At 49.6% G+C, this 26,191-nt stretch overlaps 1 protein-coding gene across 1 annotated transcript in view; it reads left to right on the forward strand.

The window, feature by feature from the left end:
* Positions 1–26,191, forward strand: part of ANO2 (anoctamin 2) — a 331,055-nt gene that overhangs the window by 116,259 nt on the left and 188,605 nt on the right. The window contains exon 10 of the mRNA XM_070454162.1: positions 2,687–2,751. Coding sequence (XP_070310263.1) covers positions 2,687–2,751 — 65 coding nt within the window. The remainder of the gene's footprint in view (positions 1–2,686; positions 2,752–26,191) is intronic.

Here is a 26,191-nt window from a genome sequence, read left to right on the forward strand (position 1 = left end):
GATCCAGGGGGTAGAATTCCATCCTGTTCCATTCTGGTCCTCCCATCTCATCAGTGCTTCTCAGCTGGCTGCAGCTGGCATCTCTGTGTCTGCCACAGGTCCAGCTGAGGAGCTTGGGACCTCGGTGAGGGTCATGGGTCTCACGCATCCTGCCATCCTCTGGCCTTGAAGATGGTTTTACCAGTTGGGCCCTTTATAGTCTCATGAAGCACATACTGACCCGCTCGCAGCTGTGACCCTCGGGGATCGACCTGGCCTCTGCGTGCTCTGATCCATCAGCGGGCTCTGATCCATCAGCGGGGCGGTCCCCGTGGCTTGTTTCTTCCTGCAGTAAAGTTTTGGAGTCAGACCCACATGCTTGGAATGACCTCTGGGACTTCCAAAATAAGGCTCTGTCCCCCAAGAAGGAGCTGCAGACCCTCCGGCTCCATTTGCAGGCTTGACCAGTTGGTGAAGAGGGCATGACGTAACTAAGGGAGAGAGCAGATTTAATAAAATCTAATAAGCTAAGAGCTTATTAGAAGGTCCTGTTGCAAGTTACCATGATTGTCCTCCTGAACTTGACTGACACATGCTTATCCCTGTGGGGCAGAGACTCTGGCCTGCCTCCCTGTACCCTGACCGCTGGTCTGTGCTGAGACCCTGTAACCAGGGCATGACCCACCTGGTTTGAAACTGTGTGTTTAAACATTTGTAAAGACAGCTAACAGTCTATAGCACCCACTACCTAGCTCCTGCATCGCCTGCCTGGCGGTCCTATGAGCCTGCTGGGCAGAGCTGTGTGGGCATCCAGGCATCACTGTCACATCACCTCCCAGGTTTGAAGCTTGGAGCTCCAGCTCCAGCGGGGTCTGCCTGCTGATATCCTCTGCTGTGTCTGTCTGGCCCGTCTCCATGGAGCACGGGCAGCTCTCTTGACTCAGCCTGCCCTGTATCCACCAGCGATGGATGCGGCCTTGAGAAAGGACTCCTGGAGATTTCGTCCAACAGGTCTGGGAGTCAGCCCGGGGCAAGGCCTGGGAGCCTGACTCTCAGTTTGGACCTGAATCAAGTGGGCCACACTGGCTTCCTGGAGCATTTTCAGTTTTCCCCTTCAGGGCAGTGCAGACAGGTGTTCTCAGGTTTAAGGGTTGGACTTGGTGACTTGGAGAGGAACGTGCCCTGGAGGTCAGGGCCTCGGAGGGAGCATTGACGTCCCACCCCTCTCCCGGGAGGCCTTGCCTGTATCTCTTGACGCAAGCGGGTCTCCCTGTGGGCCCCCAGTGATGTCACTGTGACAGCCAGGTTCTGGTGAGCCCAGTGTTGGCGCTGGGGAGAGGGAATAAAAACCCAGAGCGGTAGAAGCACCAGGATGACAGGGAGGAAGAGATATAGTAATAATGGTGTGACCAGGTTTGGAGCCACTTGCCTGGAACACAGCCTCAGGCTTCATGGATTCAGATCTTCGCCTGCCCACCAGGCACCATGTCACCCCCTTTGTGTTGGGGTATCCTGTCTGTAGAAAGTGGGACTCTGGGTGCAGCTTGTACCATGAGGGTCCATGCAATTTCTGGTTCTCTTCTGAAGTTGTTGGGGGACATTGTGACAATAAAAAGTCTACAGCCGCCGAGTAGGAATGCCAATTCTTATTTCAGTTTTGATATTGTGTCTTTGAAGACTTCCTATAGGGCTCATGTTCAGCCATCTACCCAGAATACCTGATTAGAGTCACTTCTCCATGCTAGAATTGCATGAGTTCTGTGTGATATGTGAGAAGATGCGATGTGGAAGACTTGGAAACGTGAAACAGCATTATCTCCCAAGATTCTCCCCTTGCTCAGCCTGGCCTTCCTGTGAGGACATGTCACATGCACTTTCCTCAAGGCCTTGGCACAGAAGGAGTGTTCTCCTAGCTGAAACATACCCCCATCTCCTAGGTCTCAACCCAAATGTCACCTCCTCAGAGAGCCCTTCTCCTGCTATCCTTTCTTACATTCCCTGGTGGCTCAGAGGGTAAAGCGTCTGCCTGCAATGCGGGAGACCTGGGTTGGATCCCTGGGTCGGGAAGACCCCCTGGAGAAGGAAATGGCAACCCACTCCAGTATTCTTGCCTGGAAAATGCCATGCATGGAGAAGCCTGGTAGGCTACAGTCCTTGGGGTCGCAAAGAGTCAGACACGACTGAGTGACTTCACTTCATCAATAATTACTTTGTTTTAAAATTAATTTTGATCTGAGTACAGTTGATTTATAATGTTGTGTTAGTTTCAGTTGTACAGCAAAGTGAATCAGTTGTACATATACATATGTCCACTCTTTTTTAGATTCTTTTCCCATCTAGGTCATTATAGAGTATTGAGTGGAGTTCCCAGTACTATACGTGTGTGCGTGCGTGTATGCGTGCTAAGTTGCTTCTATCATGTCCGACTCTTTGTGACCTCATGGACTGTAGCCTGCCAAGTTCCTCTATCCATGGGATTCTCTAGGCAAGAATACTGGAGTGGGTTACCATGCCGTCCTCCAGGGAGTTTTCCCGGCCCAGGGATCGAACCTGCATCACTTATGTCTACTGCATTGGCAGGCAGATTCTTTACCACTAATGCCACCATGTCTTGGCAAGTGTCTAATTTTAACTTGCTAAGCTGGATACAAAAGGTGACTAGTTGCCCACTTCACCTCTAACCTGGTTCCCTGTTTTTTTTGTTTAGCTGCTGTATCAAGAATGGGCACGCTATGGGGTGTTTTATAAGTTTCAACCCATTGACCTCATCAGGTAAGATTGGAGGGGACCCTCAGGAGGACCCGAAAGATCTCTGCTGACCCTCTTGGCCCTTGGAGGTCTATTGGCCAAGCAGAGGGCTATTCTGGACTGTGACCCCCCCCCCCGGCCCCTGCTCTGTGTCTTATGGGTGGGGACCAGCTCCTGGGCGAGGGAGGGCAGTGGTGGCCTTGGGGCAGCAGATAATATAGCCAGATGTCCCGTGACTTGCATCTTTGGGTCATCAGCACTGTGGTCTCCCCCTTTCTGCTCTTGGGGGGAGAAGGGTGTGTAGAGTTCTTCTTTTATTACCATCCCTCTGATTTGCATCAGGAAGGATCTGGATGCAGCAGATCCTTGGGTCATGGCCCAGAAGCCACAGTGCCGAACAAGAGGGGAGACCTGACAAATCATATAAAGAATGAACCGACTGGTCTGAGAGGATATGTGGACTTTTTATGGCTTACCCAGAATGATTGGAAGGGAGGAGAGCCTGGGTCCTAAATCCCACCCTCTTAGTGCTGCCTCCAAAGTGCTGCCCAGTTACCTTGGGAATTTGTGAGACTTGTACAGAACAGAGGTGACAGGCTTCCTGAAAGAACTTTCTAGAATTCGATAGGTCTGACTAGCCTCAAATGGTTGAGGGTTGTTAGAACCCCACGTCTTTCTCAGGTGAAGTGTTAGGGGGTCACCCTGTGCAATGGGGGAGCCCTGAGTTGAGACTCCGGAGATGGGGGTCTTGTCCAGGCCCAGCCACTAGGGGGAGCTTGCTTCTCTGGGCAAGTCACAGCCCTTCTTTGGTCTTCTGCATCCTGTTGTTCAGTCGCTCAGTCGCTCAGTCGTGCCTGATTCTTTGCGACCCCGTGGACTGCAGCATGCCGGGCTTCCCTGTCCTTCACCATCTCCCAGAACGAGAGACACTGAGATAATGAGACATTGGGACAATGAGTTTGAGACATTGCTCAAACTCATGTCCATTGAGTTGGTGATGCCATCCAACCATCCCATCCTCTGTCATCCCCTTCTCTTCCTGCCTTCACTCTTTCCCAGCATCAGGGTCTTTTCCAATGAGTTGGCTCTTTGCATCAGGTGGCCAAAGTATTAGAGCTTCAGCTGCAGCCTCGGTCCTTCCAATGAATATTCAGGGCATCCTGGTGGCCCCAAACTGGGAAGCTGAGCCGAGGGCTCTGTGGGGAAATTTGGTCCAGCACACTCATTTGGAAATGATGGGGACCCTCAGCACCTGACATAGAGGACTCGCTGCCCCTCGGTCACCCGTGGTTCATTCTCATGAGCTAATTCATCAGCCGGCAAACTCCGAGAGTGTTCCTGGCTGCTCGCCCCAGGCTGAGACCTCGAGAGGGGCGGCCGCCAGAAGGATTGGATCCAGTGGGAGCAATTCCAGCTCCTTCTTGGAAGAAGACAGCAGGCTGGGAGTCAGAGTTTGGGCAGGCCCACCTCCCACACAGAGAGGGGACGGCCCTCCCGGGGAACTGGGAGCTCAGTTGGATGTCTCTTGACAGCAGGTGTTTGTTCCAGCTGAAGGCTGTTAGCCGAGGCACTGGGGTTGGGGAGCCGGGCCACGGATGCGGGTGACCGCGGCCCCTCACCCAGCGCCTCCCGTCCCCTGGCTGCTTTTGTGAGGCGCGGCCACCTAGATTGTTCTCCGGGCCGCTTCCTCCATGCCTGGCAGCCTTTGATCTTCCTCTCGGCCTCTCCAGTGGCCACCCACACTGTCGCCTGTTTTCTCCAACTCGTTTTTTAAAAATATGATTCCAGAAAATAAAAATTCTCCCTACCGGAGAGCCTCGTCTTTTCTCTGGAAACTTCAGGTGACCAGCTGCCAGCTAAGTGGGCGATGGCAGTTCTAGGGTGCACCCCGTTTTGGCCACCAAAGAGGCCTCACCTGCAGAGGAAGTGTGACCTTTGCTGCAAAGCCCTGCTCTGGGGTCTGGCAGTTTCCAAGGATGCAGAGCCCGAAGCTATGGGTCCTAGTGTCCATTTTGGGTTCCAGTGTCCACTGCGGGTCCCAGTGTCCACTTTGGATCAGAGTTTCTGCCACATGTCACAGTGTCCACTTGCTGCTCAGATCTGGGAGCCTGGGGGCTCTTGCAACCCCTGCAGGATGCCAGCAGCTTGGATATGCCTAGAGCCTGGAGCATCTCTCAGATACTGGCTGGAGGGGAGGGAATGGTAATGTGTGTGGTGGGGGCCGGGAGTGGGGGATTGTTGTCCACCCAATGGGGTAAGGAATTTGCTCTGCTGGAGAGAGAAGAGGTGACCATGGAGAGAGAAGAGAGAGAGAGAGAAGAGGTGAAGGGGAGACAGGGAAGGGACAGAGGCCTTGAGGGTACAGGTAGGTCTTGGAGACAGGGACGCCATGAGCATACACCTTGGGGGCTCATGGAGAGGAAACTGGGGTGGAGGGCGTGGGAACAGCTCCCGCACTCTGCCGGTTCCACCCAAACTCCTGTGTCCGCGTCACCTCCTTCCTCCTCCCCATCGTCTTCCTTCTCCCAAGTCCTAGTCCCCGGTCTGACACCAGCTCCTGTGAGTGTGTCTTCAGCACCATTTCTCTCTTTTGCTCCTTGTTCTTCATCCTTCTTGCCTCCACCTCTGGAGACCTGGTGGTCCGCGGGATCCAGTCGGAGGCTGCCCAGACCCTGTGGTTCCATTGCAGCGCACGCCTGTGAACTGTGCCCCCTGCAGGCTTACATGGTAACTGCACCCACGTGTTCTGTGCTGAAGCAGGGGCGTCCTGTCCAAGTTAGAGGTGACTGTTGCAAAGGCCGGCAGGGTCTTTCCTGCCTGTTCCCTTGGGCCCCTGGCCTTTCGTGTCAACACTTAGCTCCATTCCTCCCCGTGTGCCTGTGGTTTGGGACATTCAAAAGCACAGAGCAGCTGAGAGCCCAGCGGGTCTGGGCGGTCTGTTTGCATGTAAAGCACTGGGACCAGCTATCCTTCCCCGTCTGCAGCCCTTCAAGCCTAAGCTGGAGACGTGGGGTTCGAAGCTCCTTTCCCAGGGGTGAAAAGTGGGCAGAGGGGAGACTAGAAGCCCTTTCCCGCACCGTGAGCCTCTCCCTCCCACTGTGGGCATCTGGTTCCAGCAAGCTGCATGGTGAGGATGCTAATGGGGGTCCCAGCCAAGTCAGACTCTGCACTCTGGTTCCTTCCTTTGTTCTGGAAACCTCAGGGCCTACAGGCCTAAGCAGAGTTTGTGTGTGTGTGTGTGTGTGTGTGTGTGTGTGTGTGTGTGCTGACATGTGTGGGCATGAATATAAGTGTGTATGTGCACTCACATGTGCGCATGTGTATATGTGTATGTGCACACACGTGCGCACGTTCATGTATGTTTATCAGTACATGTGTATATGTGTATATGTGCACGTGCGCAGGTGTGTGTGTGTGCGTGTACATGTGTGCATGTATTTGTGTATGTATATGTGTGTATAAGTGCTGCTTGGGAAGTTCCCCAGGGAGGTATCCAGCAGGGACCCCCACTCTCCCACAGTAGATTCTTCTGGGAACTTCCAGCCTGCGGCACTGGTGTCCAGGCAGAAACAAGGTTTGTGATGGAGCCAGTGGGGGAAATGCTGTCCTGGCTGGAGGGAGGTGGCTCTACTAGTCTCTTGGGGCTGTATGAGCATCCTTACAGGTAGAGGAGTAGATTTCTGCCTTCAGCACCCAAGGTTCACGCCCTGATGTCCCAGGAAGGGAATGACCTTTATTCCTTGGGGTACCCAAGAGCCTGGGCCGTGGGGGTGTGTACAGTGCTGATCCCATATTAGCCAGCACCCTGCCTTGCCTTTTCATGAAAATGAATATCCACTCATGGGCTGCTCTTCTTAGCTGGGAGGTTTTGCTATGGATGAGACAAACAATAGGCTTCAAACATCTGAGTTAGATTTAGCTACTAACAAGCTGATATACAAAACTGTATTTGAAAGCATCTGCTGCCAGTTACGGAGAAGGCAATGGCACCCCACTCCAGAGTTCTTGCCTGGAGAATCCCAGGGACAGGGGAGCTTGGTGGGCTGCCATCTATGGGGTCGCACAGAGTTGGACACGACTGAAGCGACTTAGCAGCAGCAGCAGCAGCAGCAGCTGCCAGTTAACTACAATGGCATGTGGAGGAGAGGGGACCAGAAGTCCACTCACCTCAGGGATGGTAGCTGATGGCCTTGGGGGATGCACCAAGGGCATCGTATATAGGCAATGTCCACTGTGCCAACTTGGCGTGACCTGTCTGGGGAAGGGTGAATGGCTCTTCCTTGTTCCCTCCTTTTCCGAGGATGATGTTTCACAAGGGGAGTAGCACCTATCCCTGTGGCAGGGCTGGAGCCCTCTTAGCAACGTCCTGCTTCCTCAGTCCCTCTTCCTAAGACCTCAGTGATATCAGGAGCCTTTGGGTGGCATCTGTGGACAGCAAGAGTGGCGCTGTGCCCCCACCTGTCTACCCATCTCTTCCGTCCCAGACTCTCAGCCCGCTCTAGCCCCACCCGTGGAGAGCCCGTCCAGAACTGGCATCTCAGGAATTGGCTTTCCCTCCTCCTATGATAGGGGCTTCCCAAGTAGTGCTAGTGGTAGAGAACCCACCTGCCAATGCAGGAGATGTAAGAGATGCAGGTTCAGTCCCTGGGTCAGGAAGATCCCCCAGAGGAAGGCACGGCAACCCATCCCAGGATTCTTGCCTGGAGAATCCCATGGATAGAGGAGTTTGGTTGGCTACAGTCCATGGGGTTGCAAAGAGCTGGACACGACTGAGGTGTCTGAGCATGCACACACCTCCCATTACAAGGCAGAGGCCCTGATCCTTGCCAGAATTCCTCAGAACAGCCACTAGAAGGTTGGTCCACCCCCCTCTGTCTCTGAGCCCTTCTTCCATCCTCCTGAAATGCACCCACATCCCCGCCCAGGGGAGAGACAGAGGAAGCCACGTTCTTTCTTAGGAGGCTTCTCAGCAGGCCAGACTCAGGGAGGACTGGCTACAAGTGGTTTGGGGGAGGGACTGGAGAGGAAAGAAGAAAACGTTGCTCAACCCATGATGAATTATTTCCTGAGCCTGCTACCTCCTTCTTGATCTTCACTGGGATTCATACAGGCAGTTCAGCTCAATGCGATCAACATTTGCTGACACTTGCAGTGAACAAGTCCGTGTGCCCTCAATGCAGGGAGGCAAGGCTAGGAATAGGGTGCAGTTTGTGTCCTTAAAGATCTAGCAGTCACGTAGGGAGCCAAACGTGTGCGAGGCAGGATGGAGTGAAGACTTTTAAGGACTGTTATGTAAGTATGAATGTGATTGGATGGGACAATGGCTGGAGAGTAGTTGCTACTAGCAGAGTAAGGGAAGACTTCCTGTAAGAGGTGGCACTTGAATTAGAAACATTGCTTTCTGAAGGCCTGAAGTTAAAGAGTTAAAAGTCCTGAGTATGTCTTCATTGTCAGCCTCGGCTGCCCCAAATATGGACTCGTTGAGCCTGGTATTGTCGGCCAGAAATCACGGTGCTGCCCAGAGCCAGGTCCTTCCTGACGATCGGGAACAATCAAGTCAAGAACTTGACTTGCAGACCTCACTCACCTGCCTGGACTCTATGCCAGGCCTGTCTCATGTCTTTGGTTCTGCCCCTATAAGTGAGCAGAGCATCCAGGGTTAGAAGGAGATGAGGCTGGACCCAACAGAGGAAACCGAGGAGAGGTGATGTGTGAGGCCAGCCACTTGTGTTACGCGGGTCTCAGCCTTTGAAGTATTGGACTGAGCCAGCAAACACTTTGCAGGCTGAAAAGGGGTCATATTTCATGGGCCTGAAGAAGACTTTTCTTTTTCCTCTGAGGGTGTAGGAGCATGGTTGACAGAGAAGAGCAGGCAGTAGCTGGTTGCAGCAGAAACATGGATAATGATGTTCTGTGCTGTTGTATTCTGGTTCATTTTATAGACAGGGAGATAAGTCAGGCTGTTTATGAGATGCAGCTGGGAAAGAAGCCTGTCCCCCTTCTCCTTTCTCTCCCTCTTCCTCCTCCCCAGATGCCATGCTCCTCCAGTCCAGCACCCTCCAGAGGGGAGGGGCCAGCCTGGGGCGACCAGGAGTTGAATGAGGTGCCCCCGACTGCACCCTGAGGCTGTTCTGGTCCTGCGAGGGTGGCCTCCTGGCCTTCCCTAGATGGTGGCTCCTGTTTTAGATCAAACTGAATCTTCCTTCCTGGAGTACCAGTACTTGGTGGCTCCCACTGTGTCAGGAAGCTGCATGAACTCCCCATGGCCTCCTAGGATTGCATGGCCAGAGGTGGGTGGGGGTGAGCATCTAGTTCACTAGCTCCCTGCCTCCCTGACCCTCTCATGTCAGGTTCTGTTTCCCGAGGAGGAAGGAAGCTGGTATTTGCCTGAAAATATATGACAAGCTGTGGGATTCCTGTCTCCTTGGCCCTTGTGTGCAGTAAACTCTCATTTATCTGGAACGCCGGGACTAAACCATGACATCACAGTGGTGGGGAGCTTAGAGGTTGGCTGACCTCGGTGCCCGGACATGGGATAGGGGATGGAAGATTTCCACTCCCAGCGTACTGATCGAGCAAACACCCTGCATTATTTTTCTTATAATAGGGAGTGCCTGGCCTTGAGGGCAGCGTATTTGTCTGTTCTAGCCACTCAAAATGGTCATGGAGCCAGAACTTTGTCAATTTCCCCTGTTTACGTTCAGTTCTGCTCCCTGGAGCTCCATGGAAAGCAAGCTTCTTCCTGTTGGGTTCTGATGGTTGTTATTGTTCAGTTGCTCAGTTGTGGCCGACTCTTTGCGACCCCATGGACTGTAGTCCACCAGGCTCCTCTGTCCATGGGATTTCCCAGGCAAGAATGTTGGAGGGGTTTGCCATTTCCTTCTCCAGGAGATCTTCCCCACCCGGGGCTCGAGCCCGAGTCTCCTGCATTGCAGGCAGATTCTTTACCACTGAGCTACTAGGGCAGCCCTTCTGCTGAGCCGGCCAGCCTCATGTCCCTGATAATTCTCACGCCTTCTTTCCTGCAAGCAAAACACACCTGGCCCTGCTCCACGTCCTCCGGTGTCACGGGCTCTTCAAACAGTTTTATCCTCACTGCAGTCCTCTTCGAGACCCACTGTCCTGGCAAAGTCAGAGCAGGACCCTCCGGCCCCACACTTCACCTGGTGTAGCTAAGCCAACACGCGTTTGCGGTGGTGGTGTGTCTGACATTGATGCTGGCAGGATGGAGATGAATTAAGCATGACCCCATTCTCAAGGAGCTTAAGCGCAAAGTCACATCTCAAAGCTTGTAGATGTTCAATCGGCTTTTCTGGGAATTCTAGGGACGGACGGATAGAGAACATTTTCAAAAAGTAACTGTGAGACTGTAGAAAAACATTATACAGAAGAGGTCCTGGGGGGAAGCTGGCCTCCAAGCAAGTCATCTGTGATGGGGTGTGATGGGGTGCTCAGCGCTGTCAGCTGTGCTTCGGGCAAAGATTTTCAGTGGTGACTCTGACTTTTCAGAAACATCCTTTGATGTGTGACAGCACCCACAGACCCATGAAAAAACCTCAGAAAGCATTTTAGGATCACATCACTTAGGTATTTACCAAGTCGTGGCAAAACCTCACGTGTGCAAGTCAGGTAATCCTGCCTAAAGAAAACCCAGCCAGGCTAGAACTATTTCAGGGAACGAAGGGTAATGTGTTCAGAGATGGGGCGAGACAGCTGTATGAAGACAGACTTAGAGAGTTCGTATTCTAGGAAGAAGTGGAGAGGGAGCGGAGTCTTTACTAAATTATGAGATGGATAGTGAATGTCCATGTGCTTATCAGACCCCAAGGCACCTGTCTAGGAATGTTCCTCTGGACCAAGAGCAGAACGATGAGAAGAACTCAGCTTGGCTCCAGCCTTCATAGTAGATGATATAAATATTTGGACAAGCCATTCTCTCTTGAGCCTCCATGTCCTCAGCTATGAAATGAGGATCAAAAGACCTGTCCTAAATGCCCGACAGCAGTATGGTGAGGCTTACGATACAGTTGTGCAAATAGCTTTGTGAGGGGCATAGGTCTGGTTAAGTAAATCTATTATTTATCTGCTCCCTCGGGAAAAATTATACTATTCCCTAGACTAGCAGAATTTGATATGGTTCAAGCTCAAGAGTCTTGGCAAACATTGTATAATCATAAGGCGGTTTTTTAAAATTGTAAATCAGTGCCCTGGAATCATGCAGTTTGCATGGTATGCTCTGCGCCTCCCAGCAACCCTGCCAAGTGGCTGTTCTTACCTCGTGTTCCAGAGAGAGACCCTGAACTCAGGAGACAGGAGCTTCCTGAAGCCACAAGCCAGCCCACCTTTGGTTCAGCCCCAGACCTGTCTGACTCCAGAAACTATATGCTTGTCCTCGTACCACATGGATGAAGGTGACCCAGAGCTCCGTCCAGCCAGATGTCGGGCGATCTGGGCTTCCAGATTCCTCAAATTAACCCTTCCAGTTAGCAACCTCTGAGGGACACCTGGTGTGGTCTGGAGAGGGGAGAGGGGCTCACTGACCTGGTCACCCCCTGCTCTATCTGATGATGGACCAACCTCATCAACGTCTTTGTTTCAGCAGGAGTGATGTGTCACTTGCCAGAGCGGTTTGTTAGGAGACCCCAGAATGCTATGGTTTGGTTTCTCCTTTCTGCTTCTCATAATCTTTTCCCCCTAACTTCTTCATGTCATCAGGTTGTCAGCTGTCACTTCTTGCTTTTGTCAGTGGAGTAGGTTCCTTCCTGACTCCGGTTCGCTGCTCTGTCTCCGTTGCAGGTGTAGTAACCTGACCCCCGAGCAGGCAGCCTTATGCACCGGTAAGCCTCTTAGGCACCCTTCCCAGGAGTTTGCCTCCTGGTTGCTGTGGGATTTGGGGAGGCTCTACCATTGTCATGGAAATGTCTTCTTGGTGTTTTCCAGTGGGTGAAATGGTGTTTCCAGGATGGGACCAGAGTCAGTGTGATAAGGCAGGTGCCTCTGCTGTGCAGAGCTGTATTTTGTTCTTCTTGCTTGCTTTGGGAGGTTGCAAGAAATCCAGACCATCAGAGACTCTTCTTAGAACTCAGTGTCTATTGACACAGGAGTGGATCCCTGCATCAATGGCCTACTCGATGCTGAGCTTTGACCTGGGTGTGGTGTCAAAGCAGGAAGCTTGCAGTATAGTGATGGAACCCCAGGTATTCACAGTAAATCTGATGGAAGCCATTAAGGTAAAGTGGTACCCTACTGGGAACCCATGCGTAGAGCTGTCTGCAGAGGGGCTGGGGGCTAGGTAGTGGCCAAGGGGTGGGCCAAAGCTTCTGAATGGGTTCATAACCAGCTTTGGTGTGGCCAAGAAGAGAAAAAATGAGACTTATGGGACATGTGAGTTTTGAGCAGAAAGTAGAGATTTGAAGGAAAGAGGAAATAGGGTTGGGGGGTTTACCAGTTTTAGACTGAAGGTCCAGAGATACTGACTGAAGGAGAGGCTCAAGAATGGGCTGAGGCTGATGACAGCTGAGAAGAGAGCCCTGGAGCCATGGGAGGTGGTTGGGGGAGATACCTGGGGTGGTGTAGGGGCAAGAAAGCCTAGAGAGAGGGGTCGTGATGATAGGTAACAAAAGAAGATGCTACTGAGCGGTTTGTCTAGGATTTAGGTCGGTGGCACAACAGGACTTGAGAGGGTTCAAGACTTGAGCACTTCTTGCCGTGAGGTGGGAATGGACCTGTTGGGAACCAGTTTTTCAGTCACTCTCTCTTGGGAAACTTTAGGATAAATCATTCAGCCCTTTGGACCTGATGCACTTCCTCTTGCTGAGATGGAGAGAGGAATCTTTGCATCTTCTTCACAAACCCTCTAGGCTGTGACGACAGATACCATCTGTCTGTGGGAGGCAAGGACCTCAGGTGGATCGGAGGGGGCTGCTCTTGCCCTGGAAGGAAGGAGGGGACCGGCTGGGGGGTGCGTCACCATGGACACCACCCAACTGTTTGATCCCTGGAGCTGCCGTTCCAGCACACGTCTGTGGAAACCCTGAGCTCCCCATTCCCGCTCATGACACTCCCCTGAGTGTTGCTCTCCACCCACACCACGTGTGTATGAAACCAACATAAACAGAAAGCAGCTTGACACATTGAACAATACCCTTGGAACACACGTTGCAGCCGCGACCGCAAGATCGCTCCATTTAATCAGCTGGGCATGCCCAGATGCTTCACACAGGCACAAGCCTCTGTTTTCAGGAATGGAAAGCTGCAGCATTTTGTGGGTCTGGAAGTCACAGACATAAGCACGAAACAAAACAAAAAGCTTCAAGATCCCTGCCTGGCAGACTGCTGTCCCCCAGTACCTCCTTGGGGTTATCACAAGGTAGCCAAAGGTGTTGTAGGAGATGTGAGTTTGAGCCCTGGGCTGGGAAGATCCCCTGGAGAAGGAAATGGCAACCCACTCCAGTATTCCTGCCAGGGAAATCCCATGGACAAAGGAGCCTGGCGGGCTACGCAAAGAGTCAGACACAACTTAGTGACTAAACAACAACAAAGCCAAAGACACAGGTCACTGGGTAACTGCCAGGGGTGGCTGTGTGCCCTGGCCAAGTGGCCGACTCTAGAGTGGAGGGGTTGTGACCCTCAGCCTGCATCACCCAACCCATCTCAGGGCCTTAGGAATCCCTGCCTGAGGGCTCCGGATTCAGGGTTGTTGCCTTGGCCCCATCGGTTTCTTTCATAAAATCCATGTTGGCTGAACACAATCAGGAGAGACAGAGAGGAGATTGGAGGACTGGGATTTTGAACTTTTCATTTGGAATTGTAGTCTGGAGGAGGGTAGGGGCAGTGGCTTAGTTTCCAGCTGTTTTTAGTTCCAACAAAATGGCTATTTCCTTAGTCTGACATGTGGCCTAATCCTCAGGCTTTGGGTAGGCAGGCAAGTCACTCATTCTCCATGCTCACCTCCGGGTTTGGTCTGTTTCCCCTTTCTGTCTAATCCTGTGGGGTCACACCTGCTGTGGCCATCCTAGTCCCTCTCTGAAGGTTTAACTCTGGGGGTGAGGTTAAACCTTCTGATGATCCATCATGAAAGAAATAGTAGAGTCCCCTAGCTCAAACCTCTCACCATCCAGTTGGAAAGAAGACTGTTTTGAGAAAGAGATTTAACAGAATATATAATTCAGTTCCATTCTGTGGTGCTGAAGAAGACTCTTGAGAGTCCCTTGGACTGCAAGGAGATCAAACCAGTCAATCCCAAAGGGAATAAACCTTGAATATTCATTGGAAAGACTAATGCTGAAGCTGAAGCTCCAGTACTTTGGCCACCTGATGTGAAGAGCTGAGTGCCTGGAAAAGACCCTGATGCTGGGAAAGATTGAGGTCAAGAGGAAAAGGAGGCAACAGAGGATAAGATGGTTCGATGGCATCACCCACTCAATGGACATGAGTTTGAGCAGAGTCTGGGAGATGGTGAAGGACTGGGCAGCCTGGTGTGCCACAGTCTGTGGAGTCACAAAGAGTCAGACAGAACTGAGAAACTGAACAAATTTATTGGGCATCATTGCTATGTTTATTTGTGATTATTGTTTTAGGTGCTAACGTGATGAAAAAGATACATGTGAACTGACTGTGAGTGATTAGATAATTTACCATCTAACCTAGCACCCTCTTGAGAGTGAAAGGGAGCATTATTAATAGTTACACTGAGTGTACCAGTCAGCTAGTGTCACAATAATGCTGCATAACAAACCATCCCCAAATCAACAGCTTACAATAGCAGTCATTTATTTTTCTTGCTTAAGTGTCTGTAGGTTGAATGGAAAAGGTCTGCTTCAGGCTGAGGATTGGCTGGGCTGGGCTCCAGGCTTCAGACCGCGATCAGGTCTCCGTAGGTCTGCATGCTGTCAGTGGATCAGAAGGTGCCTGAGCGTGTTCCTCTCATGCTGAGTCACAAGGGCACAAGGAAAGGAAGGGACACAACGACGTCTCTCTTAAAGCATTGCTGACCTCACATCTGATAGTGCTTCACTGGCCGAAGCAGTCACGTGGCTGAGCACAAGTCTCCATTTTTCTGATAACTATACCCTTTCTTAAGAGGAAAGGAGTCAATATTTGCTGAATGCCAGTGTAACCTGCTCCACTGAGACAACAGGTATGAACCAGGACCGTCCCAGGGCCTGTGGTTCACCCTTGTCTGGTCTCATGGAATTTATGATCTAACAAGAAAAGACCAGATCATGTATAGTTTATTTTTTAAAAGTTTTTATCGAAGTATAATTGATTAACAGTGTTGTTACTTTCAGGTGTATAGCATAGTGATTCAGTTATGCATATATATATATATATATATATATTTAACAAGATATTGAGTAGAGTTCCTTGTGCTATACAGTAGCTCCTTGTTATTTATCAAATTTTATAGAGTAATGTGTATATGTCACATTCTCCCAATTTATTCCAAGAATGTAGTGTTAATTGTGAGTGTGACCTGGGTTGCACTAGGGGAGTGTAGAGTGTAATGGGGGTATAGTTATAGGGCAGTCCAGCCTTGTTGGAGGCAGCCAGCTGAGGAGGTGACATTTACACAAAGGTTTGATGCATTCATGAGTGAGCCAAGCAGAGATGAGCAGCAGGGTAGTGTTGGCAGCTCACGGTACATGGTGCTTCCTGCCTGCTGGCACCGTTTAAGCCCTGTGCACTTGCCAACTCACATCACCCCCGTGAGATGTACTGTTATTTTCAGTTTCTAGATGAGAAGTTGCGATGCAGAGGTTGTTAAGCCATCCGCTGTCACGGAGCTAGTGAGTAAGGAAGAGGTGAGGTTTGAACTTGTAAGTCTGGCGCTGGAGTCGGTTCTCTTCCCCACAGGATACACTGCCCACGGCAGGCAGAGGGGGCCTGGGGTGCCTGGCATTATGTCTGCCGTGAGGAGAGTTTTGGGGGGCCAGGCTGGGGTGCAGCAGAGACCAGACGCTGGAAGATCCCAAAGCCACATGTCAGCCCATCTGTGATTCAAACCCAGGCCTGTCTGACCTCCAGAAAGGATGTGTTTTTGCTGGTACCACGCGGCTGAAGATGATCCAGAGCTTTGTCTAGTCATGGGCCCTTTGAAGATTTGGGGCTTTGTCCTAAAGAAAAGAATGTGTGCTTGAATGGTGGTGATGATGCTTCAGGCAGGCTGATTGCCTGCTGCCTTCCTTGCCTAACAAGGGAGCTGTGTCAGTTGATCCATAATGTCCCTTCTGGGGCCAACTTTCTAGGCCAGACAGGGTAGCATCTCAAGCCTGAAGTTGGTCTGGGGGCAGGGGTCTCCCCAGGGGCCAAGTCAGCTTTGGGGTTGGAACCCAGGAGTCTGGACCCCAGTTCTGGTCTCTGTCCATTGGACTCGCCCCCCCCCGCCCGCCAGGGGCACCCCCTCGCCCGTGTCCCTGGGTTCCTCTCTTCTCTCCTTCAACTTCTCCCTCTTCCAAACAACCCATCTTTGGTTTCTTTTGCCTCTCTGGCTTTGATCACATCTGGAGCATTTTGTAGAGCTGATGAGTGTGTGTTTTCCTGTTGGGACACATGGTGTCTGTCAGGGGCACTTAAGAAGCCAGGCTGAGTGGAAAAGTTTGCCTGGCATCTCGAGGGCTGCTGGCCTGGAGGGCGGGTGGCAGCTGCGTGGCAGAGGACCTGGTATGAGGGCCAGGGGACTCTCAGGAAGGCCCTGGAGGCCCAGCTGGGGGCCTGCTGCTCCAAATGGTTCAGTCGTCCTGGTGGATTGGTGCCTGTGTGCGTGTGTGTATAAAGGCCTGGAAGGGCCCCTCCGCCCTGTTGCCATGGGATGCTGCCTTTAGTGCTGTGCTCTCCATGGTAACCAGGGCTCTTATCTGCATGTCCAGGAACATAAACCAAGTGTGGTCCCCTCCAGGTCAACAGTGTGTGATGGATGCCCCACAGGGCAGAGAGGCAGGCAGATACCATCTGTGAAAGGTGATGATAATTTCCAGGGAGCCACCTGGCTGGACCAGTGTGCACAAGGATGGATGAGATGCCAAGCAGGCTTTCCAGAGGGAAGGGGCTGGGAGTGTGCCCGCCTCAGGTCCCTGAGATCAGAAGTCTCTTTACCCACTGCTTGGTGTTGGCCTTTAATCCCCGGCATCCCAGGGATGGGCAGGAGGAAATGGCCGTGATTCTAGGTGGGTACAGATGCTCTCGGCAGGAATCGTGCTGGTGGAGGAAGATAAGTGGAGATAGACTATACAAGGGTGATTCTCAACACTGAGGTCCCTCTTGCTCTCCTTTCTTCTCTTTCTCCCTTTTCTGGGTGGCGGGTATGCCCAGCCAACTCTGTTTACCTTCTGTTTGAAATCTGACACCCAGTTCTCCCAAGGTGGTCTCCTCTGTCCCCCCCTATCCCCCCTAAGTTTTTTTTTATTTTAATTGGAGGCTAATTACTTTACAATATTGTGGTGGTTTTTGCCATACATTGACATGAATCAGCCATGAGTGTACATGTGTTCCCCATCCTGGACCCCCCTCCCACCTCCCTCCCCATCCCATCCCTCAGGGTCATCCCAGTGCACCAGCCCTGAGCCTCCTGTCTCGTGCATGGAACCTGGACTGGCGATCTATTTCACATATGATGATATACATGTTTCAATGCTATTCTCTCAAATCATCCCACCCTAGCCTTCTTCCACAGAATCCAAAAGCCCCCTAAGTTTTTTATCTCCAAGCTTCACAGCTGTGTTGAGCCCCCTCTGCCTCTGTGGTCCCCGTGAACTTTCTTCATTTCTCCCCCAATAACCCTTGGATTTTCTTTATCCCTTTTCCTCCCACCTTCTTTCCTTGCCCAGCTCTGCCAGCTCCATTCAATCCTAGTGACATCTTCCAGACCCGGGGACAAGGCACCGCCATCTGGGTCTGCTGGAGGTATTCTTGGAAAGGGATAGAAGGAGTTTAGAGGCCCGGGAAGGGTGGTGCTGGGGCCCGCCCCTCGGAGTTCAGCCTGGCAGCTTGTTTATGCGCCTGCATGTCTAGCAGAGCACAGCCCTGTCTGTCCGTGGCTCGAATGAAAGTGCCGACGCCCCTGAACTTGGTTGGGAACATAAACAGCTAGTGGGCTGTGAACTTGAAGCAGGGGGGAGGCCAGGCTCCCCAAGTGGCTGGATTCCAGGCTTTGGAGCATCCCTCTTGGGCAGTGTGTCTGGGAGTGAGGCTCCTGCTTGGTCGTGGGGGGATAGAGGAGAGGGGTTGTCCTAGTCTTTTTTCTATTTAATGTGTCCTGCTCAGAGAGAGGTCTTGGGAAGAAGGTGGACAGCTGCAGGTGTGGCCTGGGGTGTCACCCTAGATGGCTGACACTGCGACTCCCACTGGGACATGGAGTCCAGGAGCCTATGCCTGAGCTTGACCAGCAGGATGGCCCCTCCTGTGGGAACTGTGACCCACTCACTCATCCATTCCTTTGACGTTCGGAGGACTCAGTGCTTCGGCAAACACCAGACCTGAGGCAGGAACCATCCAGGTATAGGTGCTGAAGCGTCCTGGCCCACAAGAAACTTGTAGTCATCCTGGAGAAAAGATAATCCCATGGATGGTTCCAGATGCTTGGTGAACATGTACAGGAGGCTCTGCAAGGAACAGAAGAGGGGCTTCTGAGTCAGTCAGGGGAGGCCTCCCAGAAGATGCAAGGATAGAGCGGAGGTTTGAATAATGACTTGATGTGAAATGAGTGTAGGGGAGGGGATGGGCACCGTGAGTGGGGACGCTGGCAGGAATTGAGGCAGGAAGTGGGGAAAAGCATTGTCCTACAGGGGCTTCCGAGAAGCTGAGTATGGCTGGAATGAAGAATATTTATTCACTTATTTCTTTTTTAAACTTCTAATTTTTGTTGGGGGTATAGTTATTAACAGTGTTGTGATAGTTTCAGGTGAGTAGCGAAGGGATTCAGCCATACATATACATGTATCCATTCTCTCCCAAACTCTCCTCCCATCCAGGCTGCCACATAACATCGAGCAGAATTCCCTGTGCTATACAATAGACCCTTGTTCATTATCCATTTTAAATATAGCAGTGTGTATGTTCCATCCCAAACTCCCTAATTCTCTCTTCCCTCTATCCTTCCCCTAGGCGACTATAAGTTCATTCTCTTGAGTCTGTGAGTCTCTTTCTGGTTTGTAAGTAAGTTCATTTATATCATTTCTTTTCAGATTGCTCATCTAAGGGATGTCATATGATATTTCTCCTTCTCTGACTTACTTTACTCAGTATGACCATCTCTAGGTCCGTCCATTTTGCTGCAAATGGCATGATTTCATTCTTTTTCATGACTGAGTAATATTCCATTGTAAATATGTACCACTGCTTCTTTATCCTTTCCTCTGCCAATGGCATTTCGGTGATGGCATTTAGACGTGGCAGTGCTTCCATGTCTTGGCTATTGTAAACAGTGCTGCAATGAACACTTGGGTGCATGGATCCTTTCGGATCATGTTTTTCTCCAGATATATGCCCAGGAGTGGGATTGCAGGGTCATATGGTAGCTCTGTTTTTAGTTTTTTAAGGAACTCCCATACTGTTCTCCATCGTGGCTGTACCAGTTTACAAGGAAGGAAGAGTACTTATGAAGGTAGGGGAGATGTCAGGTGGGAAGGAGAGGCAGGTATCTGGTCATCAGCCTTAACCTCTTAGCTCCAGTGATGTGGAAGAACTTGAAGTACTGGTGAGGTCAGAATTGAAGAGTATTGTTCGATGGATAAAAGCCCTGTAACGATGTACTTTTCCCATCAATGTGTCGCAGTCAGGATGAGGCAAGACTTCATGGGAGTCGGGGCTCGGCTGGGTCTCCAGTGGACCGAGGGTGGACTGTCTGCTACAGGACTAGCTTTTCTGCTGTCAGCAAGTAGAAAGCTGTCAAGTAGATATGTAAAAACTGTTTTCAGATATTAGACCACAGGCAGGTAATCCCTAAAAGAATGAGGTTAGCTCGACAGTCCCTCTGAACAAGACAAAATAAGACAGCAAGACTGTTGACTTAGATCCAACCACATTTGGAATTACATTAGTACAAATGGTTTCAATATCCAAAGTAAGAGGTAGAAATTGTTAGTTGGATAAAAAAGCAGTACCAAAGTATATGCTGTCTATTGGAAACACGCTTTAAGTGTCGTATAAAGAAACAAGTTGGTTAAAAGTAAAAGGGTGAAAAGAGATATACCATGTTAATAGTGATCAAAGGAAAGCTGAAGTGGCTATATTGATATAGACAAAGCAGGCTTTAGGATAAGGAACGTTCTCAGAGATATGGATAATATTCATTTGATAAAAGGGCAACTCATTAAGAAGATGTAACAGCTGTTTTTAGGATTGTGTGTTCCTGATAATAGCTTCAAATACATGGTACAAAAATGGACAAAACAGAAAGAAGAAAGATGCAGACCCACCGTGGTATTTCAACTCTTTCAGTAATTAATAGAACAAGTAGACAATCAGTGAGGATATAGACTTGGAAAATGTGCTGAATATAGCTCTCTTAATGGATATTTATAGAGCAATGTACCCAAACTGCAGGAAACGCATTATTTTCAAATGCGCATGGGCCATGTACTGAACTAAACCATATCCTGGCCCATAAGACAAGTCCCAGTGGTTTTTAAGAATTGAGGTCATATGGCACATATGCTTAAACCATGGCGGGTTTAAGTTAGAGTCTTTCTTTATTAAGGTATAGTTATCCAGAGCACCTTTTCTTTTTAATTTTTATTTATTTAATGGACATGAGTTTGAACCAATGCCGGGAGATAGTGGAGGTTGGGGAAGGCTGGCGTACTGCAGTCCATGGGATCGCAAAGAATCTGACACGACTTATCGACTGAACAATAAGTTTGTTTAGTTATTTTTGGCTGCTCTGGGTCTTTGTTGCTGTGTGCGGCTTTCTCTGTTGTGGTGCACAGGCCTCTCACTGTGGTGGCTTCTCTTGTTGCAGAGCCCAGGCTCTAGACATGTGGGCTTTAGTAGTTTCTGTTCGTGGGTTCAGCAGTTGCAGCTTCAGGGCTCTAGAAATTGGGCCCAGTAGTTGTGGTGCATGGGCTTCATTGCTCAGAGGCCTGTGGGTTCTTCCTGGATCAGGGATTAAGCCTGTGTTTCTTTCATTGCAAGGCGGATTCTTAGCCACTGGACCACTAGGGAAGCCCCTAAGATTGAGTTCTTAACACAGAGGCCACCCTGCAGCCCCTCCTGTCTCCTGTCCGTTGTGTGTGCAGGATCACACCTCCCTCAGTTCCTGCAGGCTGACTGAAGCCTGAACATCACCCGCAGTTCTTGTTTGATAGACACTGGGGCCTCGGAAGAAGTTTTGAAGTAGGTGACGTTCATTGTGCTTCGTCGCTGAGTCGTATCCGACTCTTCGTGACCCTGTGGACTGTAGCCCACCAGGCTCCTCTGTCCATGGAGATTCTCCAGGCAAGAATACTGGAGAGGGTTGCCATGCCCTTCTCTAGAGGATCTTCCCAACCCAGGGATAGAACCCAGGTCTTCTGCATTTGCAGGTGGATTCTTTACTGTCTGAGCCACCAGGGAAACCTGACATTCAATAACAAGTGTGAAAAAAGGTAAAGTTCATGCAACCTGTTCAGGAAGTCCCAACTTTTTGTATATTTATATTTATTTAATAATATATGTAGAACTATTCTTTTATATTCACTGACCATCTCCTTGCATGAAAGATTTACTGGAGGCAAAAAAACCTTAATACTGGAGATAGAACTTTGTTGCACTTATAGTTAATGTCAGGGAAACAGAATCCAGAAACTCAGCTGCCCTGGGCCATTTAGGAGTCTAACCTAAGGCAGCATTGCTAGGACCAGGGGTTCAGGCCTCCATGGACATTTATAAGGAAGGATGGATGTCTGTCTGAACTATGTCTGTTTAATCTGCATTATTTGAATACCTCTGATTTCACCCAAGGAGAGTCCTTTTCTAACATTTGTTATGCTAGTCAACAGGCCTTTATTTTTACCCATGAAAATCCATTTCTGACACTCGATGTGCTAATTAACCAAGCTCTGCTCACGGATAGAGGTAAGGAAGGCAGAAACGCCACCTGTGAGCTCCGGCTGTCTGAACAGAGCACCTGCTGAACACCTGGGCTATCTTGGCCAGCACCTGCCTCCTAGCTTCAGTCCAGTAACTCACATTCTCTCACACTTTGTGTGATGAGGTATTTGAAAGTAAATTCTACACATTGTAACATTTTAAAAATATTTATTTATTTTTGGCTTAGTCATGACACGCTGGCTCTTCATTGTGATGCTTGGGCTTCTTTCTAGTTTAGGCGCGCGGACTTAGTTGCCTAAGGGATCTTAGTTCCTGGACCAAGTATCGAACCCGTGCCCCCTGCATTGGACAGTGGATTCTTAACCACCGGACCGGCAGGGAAGTCCCTACACCTTCTAACACTTTACTAGACGATGTCCCCTTCTTTTAAAGATGTCCAGGAAAGGGTGCCCACTGGCTCCCCCGGGGACCTATTCCAACACATCTCAAGCTCTTCAAGGCTTCCTTTTCCCCTCCCCCAAACTGCTGCCAGGAACATCTTTATTCCTGTTTTCAGAGCCTCCTTCACAATGTGCAGGGCCCCTGCTCCCGGCTCTGCCTTGTGACTTTGATTTAAGACTCATGATTCCTGAGGCAGAGAGCGGTTTTGGCTGCGTTTCCCCTCAGTTGTGTTTACAAGCGAAGAATCACCCTGCCACCATGTATGTGGCTATTAACTTTCTCTCTGTGGTTGCCGCACTAATTGTTTTATGCTCAGATAATTATTTTCTATGATCCTTTTGTTCAGTTGGCATCTCTACCAAAGTCGAAGGATGGATGGGATGTGCTGGGGGGTGGGATGAACTAACGGACTTTTCTCCATCTTCCTCCCTGAAGGCTTTTGGAGCCTAAGAAGTGAGATGTTGCTTCTTAAAGGACAGGACACAGGCTGAGTGGCTCCTGTAAAATGGGGAGTGGTTAGTTTTGTTTCTTACTATTTAAAAATTTTTAAATTTTGTTTATTTTTTAGCTGTGCTAAGTCTTTGTTGATACACAGTCTTTTCTCTAATTTTGAAGACTGGGGGCTTTTTTCTAGCTGTGGTGTGTAGGTTTCTCATTGCAGTGGATTCTCTTGTTGTGGAGCACTGGCTCCAGGGCATAAGGGCTTCAGTAGCTGCAGTGTGTAGACTCTAGAGCACAGGCTCGATGACTGTGGTACATGGGCTTAGTTGCTCTGTGATATGTAGGGTCTTCCAAGATCAGGGACGGAACCCGTGTCTCCTGTACTGGCAGGCAGATTCTCTACCACTGAGCCACCAGGGAAGCTCCTTTACTTTTTATTTTGAGGTGATTTCACACTTAGAGAAAAGTTTCAAGAGGAATGCAAAGAACTCCTCCCTATTGTTAGAGCTCAGATTCCTCCGGTCGTATTTTGCCACATTTGCTGTCTCATTTTCTCTTTCTCTCTGTATATGAATATATTATTATTATCGATAAGCTTATGTGGAGAGTCTTTCAGATGCTGTGAATATCCTGTTCCTTGTCAAATTTTTCTCCCGTTACTTTTAGCATGAAGGAATTGCTTTTGGTGTATTGTACCTATTGGGCAGCATTTTGAGGGAAAGGAATTGGTCAGACTTCTTAGTAAACGCTCTGCTTAGTGAGTGATTGTGTTCTTTTCCTGTTCCCATGGTGTATACTCTGAAAAAACGTAGGCTTTTTGGATTATCTAAACTGAGATCAGAGAAGGGAGATTAATTTTAAATGACTCATGTGTGTGTTCAGAAAGAGGGGCAGTGAGTAAAAATGTGGAAATTGGAGAAGGAAGCTGGGTTAGAGAAAAGGAATCAAATAAAATCTCCTTGTTGACTGAGCTCTTGATTTGATCCTGTTAATGCCCAGTGCTTGCCAAGTCACTTTAGTCGTGTCCAACTCTTTGCGACCCTGTGGACCATAGCCTGCCTGGCTCCTCTGTCCATGGGATTCTTCAGGCAAGAATACTGGAATGGGTTGCCATGCTCACCTCCAGGGGATCATCCTGACCCAGGGTCGAACCTATGTCTCCTGCTTTCGCAGGCGCATTCTTTATCACTAGTGCCACCCAGGAAGCCTAGTGCACACTAACTTTCTGTAATTAATCAGATGAGCAAAACATCAGGTTCCCGTCTTAAAATCCTGGATCTTGGAGGGTTCTCCAAAGACCTTCTGATTCAAACCTTGCCTCTGGGAAGGAATCACTGGAAATGTCAGATGAATTGTGCTTTTCTTTCTTTTTTGATACTTGCAGAGGGGAGACACCCCTATTCTTTCTTGCACAATGCAGGACTGCAAACTTGGGTAGCAGAAAAGAAAGATGAGGTCCCTTCCTTTAAGGAACCTACATGCTCTTCCAAGAGAGATGCCTCAAATGCCTATTCCCCACCCTCCTCAAAATTTTTTCCGCCTTTAACCTGAAACTGATCTTACTGTTTTTAGATAGTCTGTCTTACCTTATTTGGCTTGAACATTTACTTTTTCATACTGTTCATTACACTTTCATCTGTGACTAGTCCTGCTTCAAGGTGATCATATGTTATCAATTCTAAGAGTCTGCTGATTGTAAGATACACATTTAAATTTCATGGAATACTTTTAAAAGGTGATTATTTAAATTGATGAAATAGGGTTTAGGAACACTGGTGATAGAATCCACAGTTTGTGCTGGTTCATTCATTCATTCAACATTTACTCAACATAAATGATGTTAGTTATTTTTGGTGGGGAAGTACAGAGAATTGTTTCAGCCCTGAGTTGAAATTCAAGAAGATAAAAAAAGAGGAATTGGAGAAAGGAGTTAGATCCTTTTTGCACTGTTTCCTAGCTTTAGGATCTGGGGAAAGTCCTAACTTCTCTGTGGTCCCAGTCCTCATCTGTATAGTGGGGTTGATAATACCCATCCTGTAGTGCGAGTGGGAGGCCTGGTAATAATATCTGAATATCATCCAGCTTAGTCTCTGACACATCATGCAACTCTTATGAGAGTAGGCACCAAGTAAATATTTGTAAATAGACTGATTTATAGGCATGTGCTTACTATGCCTGGTCATAAGACAGCATTGCAACTGGTCATTCCTTTTGATGCCTTGATTGCCTTCCCATTGCTCTAATGGAAGTCCTTCTGTTCCGTTTCCAGTGGAGACGGAGCACAGCTGGATACCACCCCTTTGATATAGTCTGAGGACAGAAGTGGACTCAGCCCTACACACTGCTTTTGAAACTGCAGGGAAATGACACGGCGCCTTGGCCATCTGAGGGCCTCGGCACGTGAGGGCCATTTCTCCCAGTGCCCTCTGGCAGACCTGCGTATCTGCTCCTGCCTGATGGTGGGTACGTTCCTGGCTGTCAGTGTTACTGATGGGACCAGCTGCCACCGCCATTTGAATGTGTTGACCAGCTCCAGCTACTTCCCTGGCATGCGCCAAGCTTGCTTAAAGCCATGCTATAAATTTTGGTCCCTGCCTAGCTATTTTTTTCCCCCTTTTCATTTTGAAATCTGTACATGTTTTCCTGGCTGGAGGAGAGGGAGATGGGGTGTGCAAATCCAATCAAATCCATATGCTTGCAATGCATTTGCCCTGAAAGAATAAGAAAGCATTGATGGGAGAGCACCTCTGGATGACATGGGGGCCACTTTTATAAGCCCCGCATCGGTCTCTTCGTTTCTGCCACCTGCCAGGGTTTGAGAGGATCAAGTTCACGTGGGGACACTGTGCTCTCCTCCTCTCCCCTGTCTTGCTGTCTTCATCCCTCAGACCTTGCCTCCTTCTCTGTATCCTCAACAGGAGGTGAGGACAGATGATCAAATCTTCCCTTCTCTGCAGCCTGCATGAGGCTGTAGCTGATTATTGCTACCCATGACCTTCTGTTTCATCTAGAGACAGTTCTGTTTATCATCCACAGCACTCAGGATCCTTGGTTCATGCTGATGCCTGAAGCTCCAGCTCCTTGGCTCTCGTGAATGCCCTGACTTCACTGGCTTTTTAGTTTTCTCCAGGCTGGTGTCGGTTTCCACCTTTCTGATTATTTTTAAGCTCACTTTCACCTCAGTACTTTCTTGGTATATATTTTAAAGAGATCTTTATGCATTGAGTGAGGTTTGGATGAGAGAGGCATGAGCTTTCCCTAAACTCCAGAAGCTGGGTTCTTTGGCACTTGCCAAGGTCAGGAGTCATCTTCTTGAACTTTGAAGTGGTCCTCCACGCATCGTTCTCCACTTAGATAGCTCAGGAGCTCTGCCAGTGATCAGGAGTCATGGAACCCAGCGGTCCACTATGGCTTTGGTAGCAGGGACCAGTTTCAGGGAAGACAGTTTTTCTATGAATGGCAGATGGGAAGGGGATGGTTCAGGCAATAATGTGTTCAATGATTCATGAGATAATAGAAGCAGTGGAGAGTGACAGCAAGTGGCAGATGAAACTTT

This window comes from Odocoileus virginianus, chromosome 23 (genome assembly GCF_023699985.2).
Source record: "Odocoileus virginianus isolate 20LAN1187 ecotype Illinois chromosome 23, Ovbor_1.2, whole genome shotgun sequence".
Lineage (NCBI taxonomy): Eukaryota > Metazoa > Chordata > Mammalia > Artiodactyla > Cervidae > Odocoileus > Odocoileus virginianus.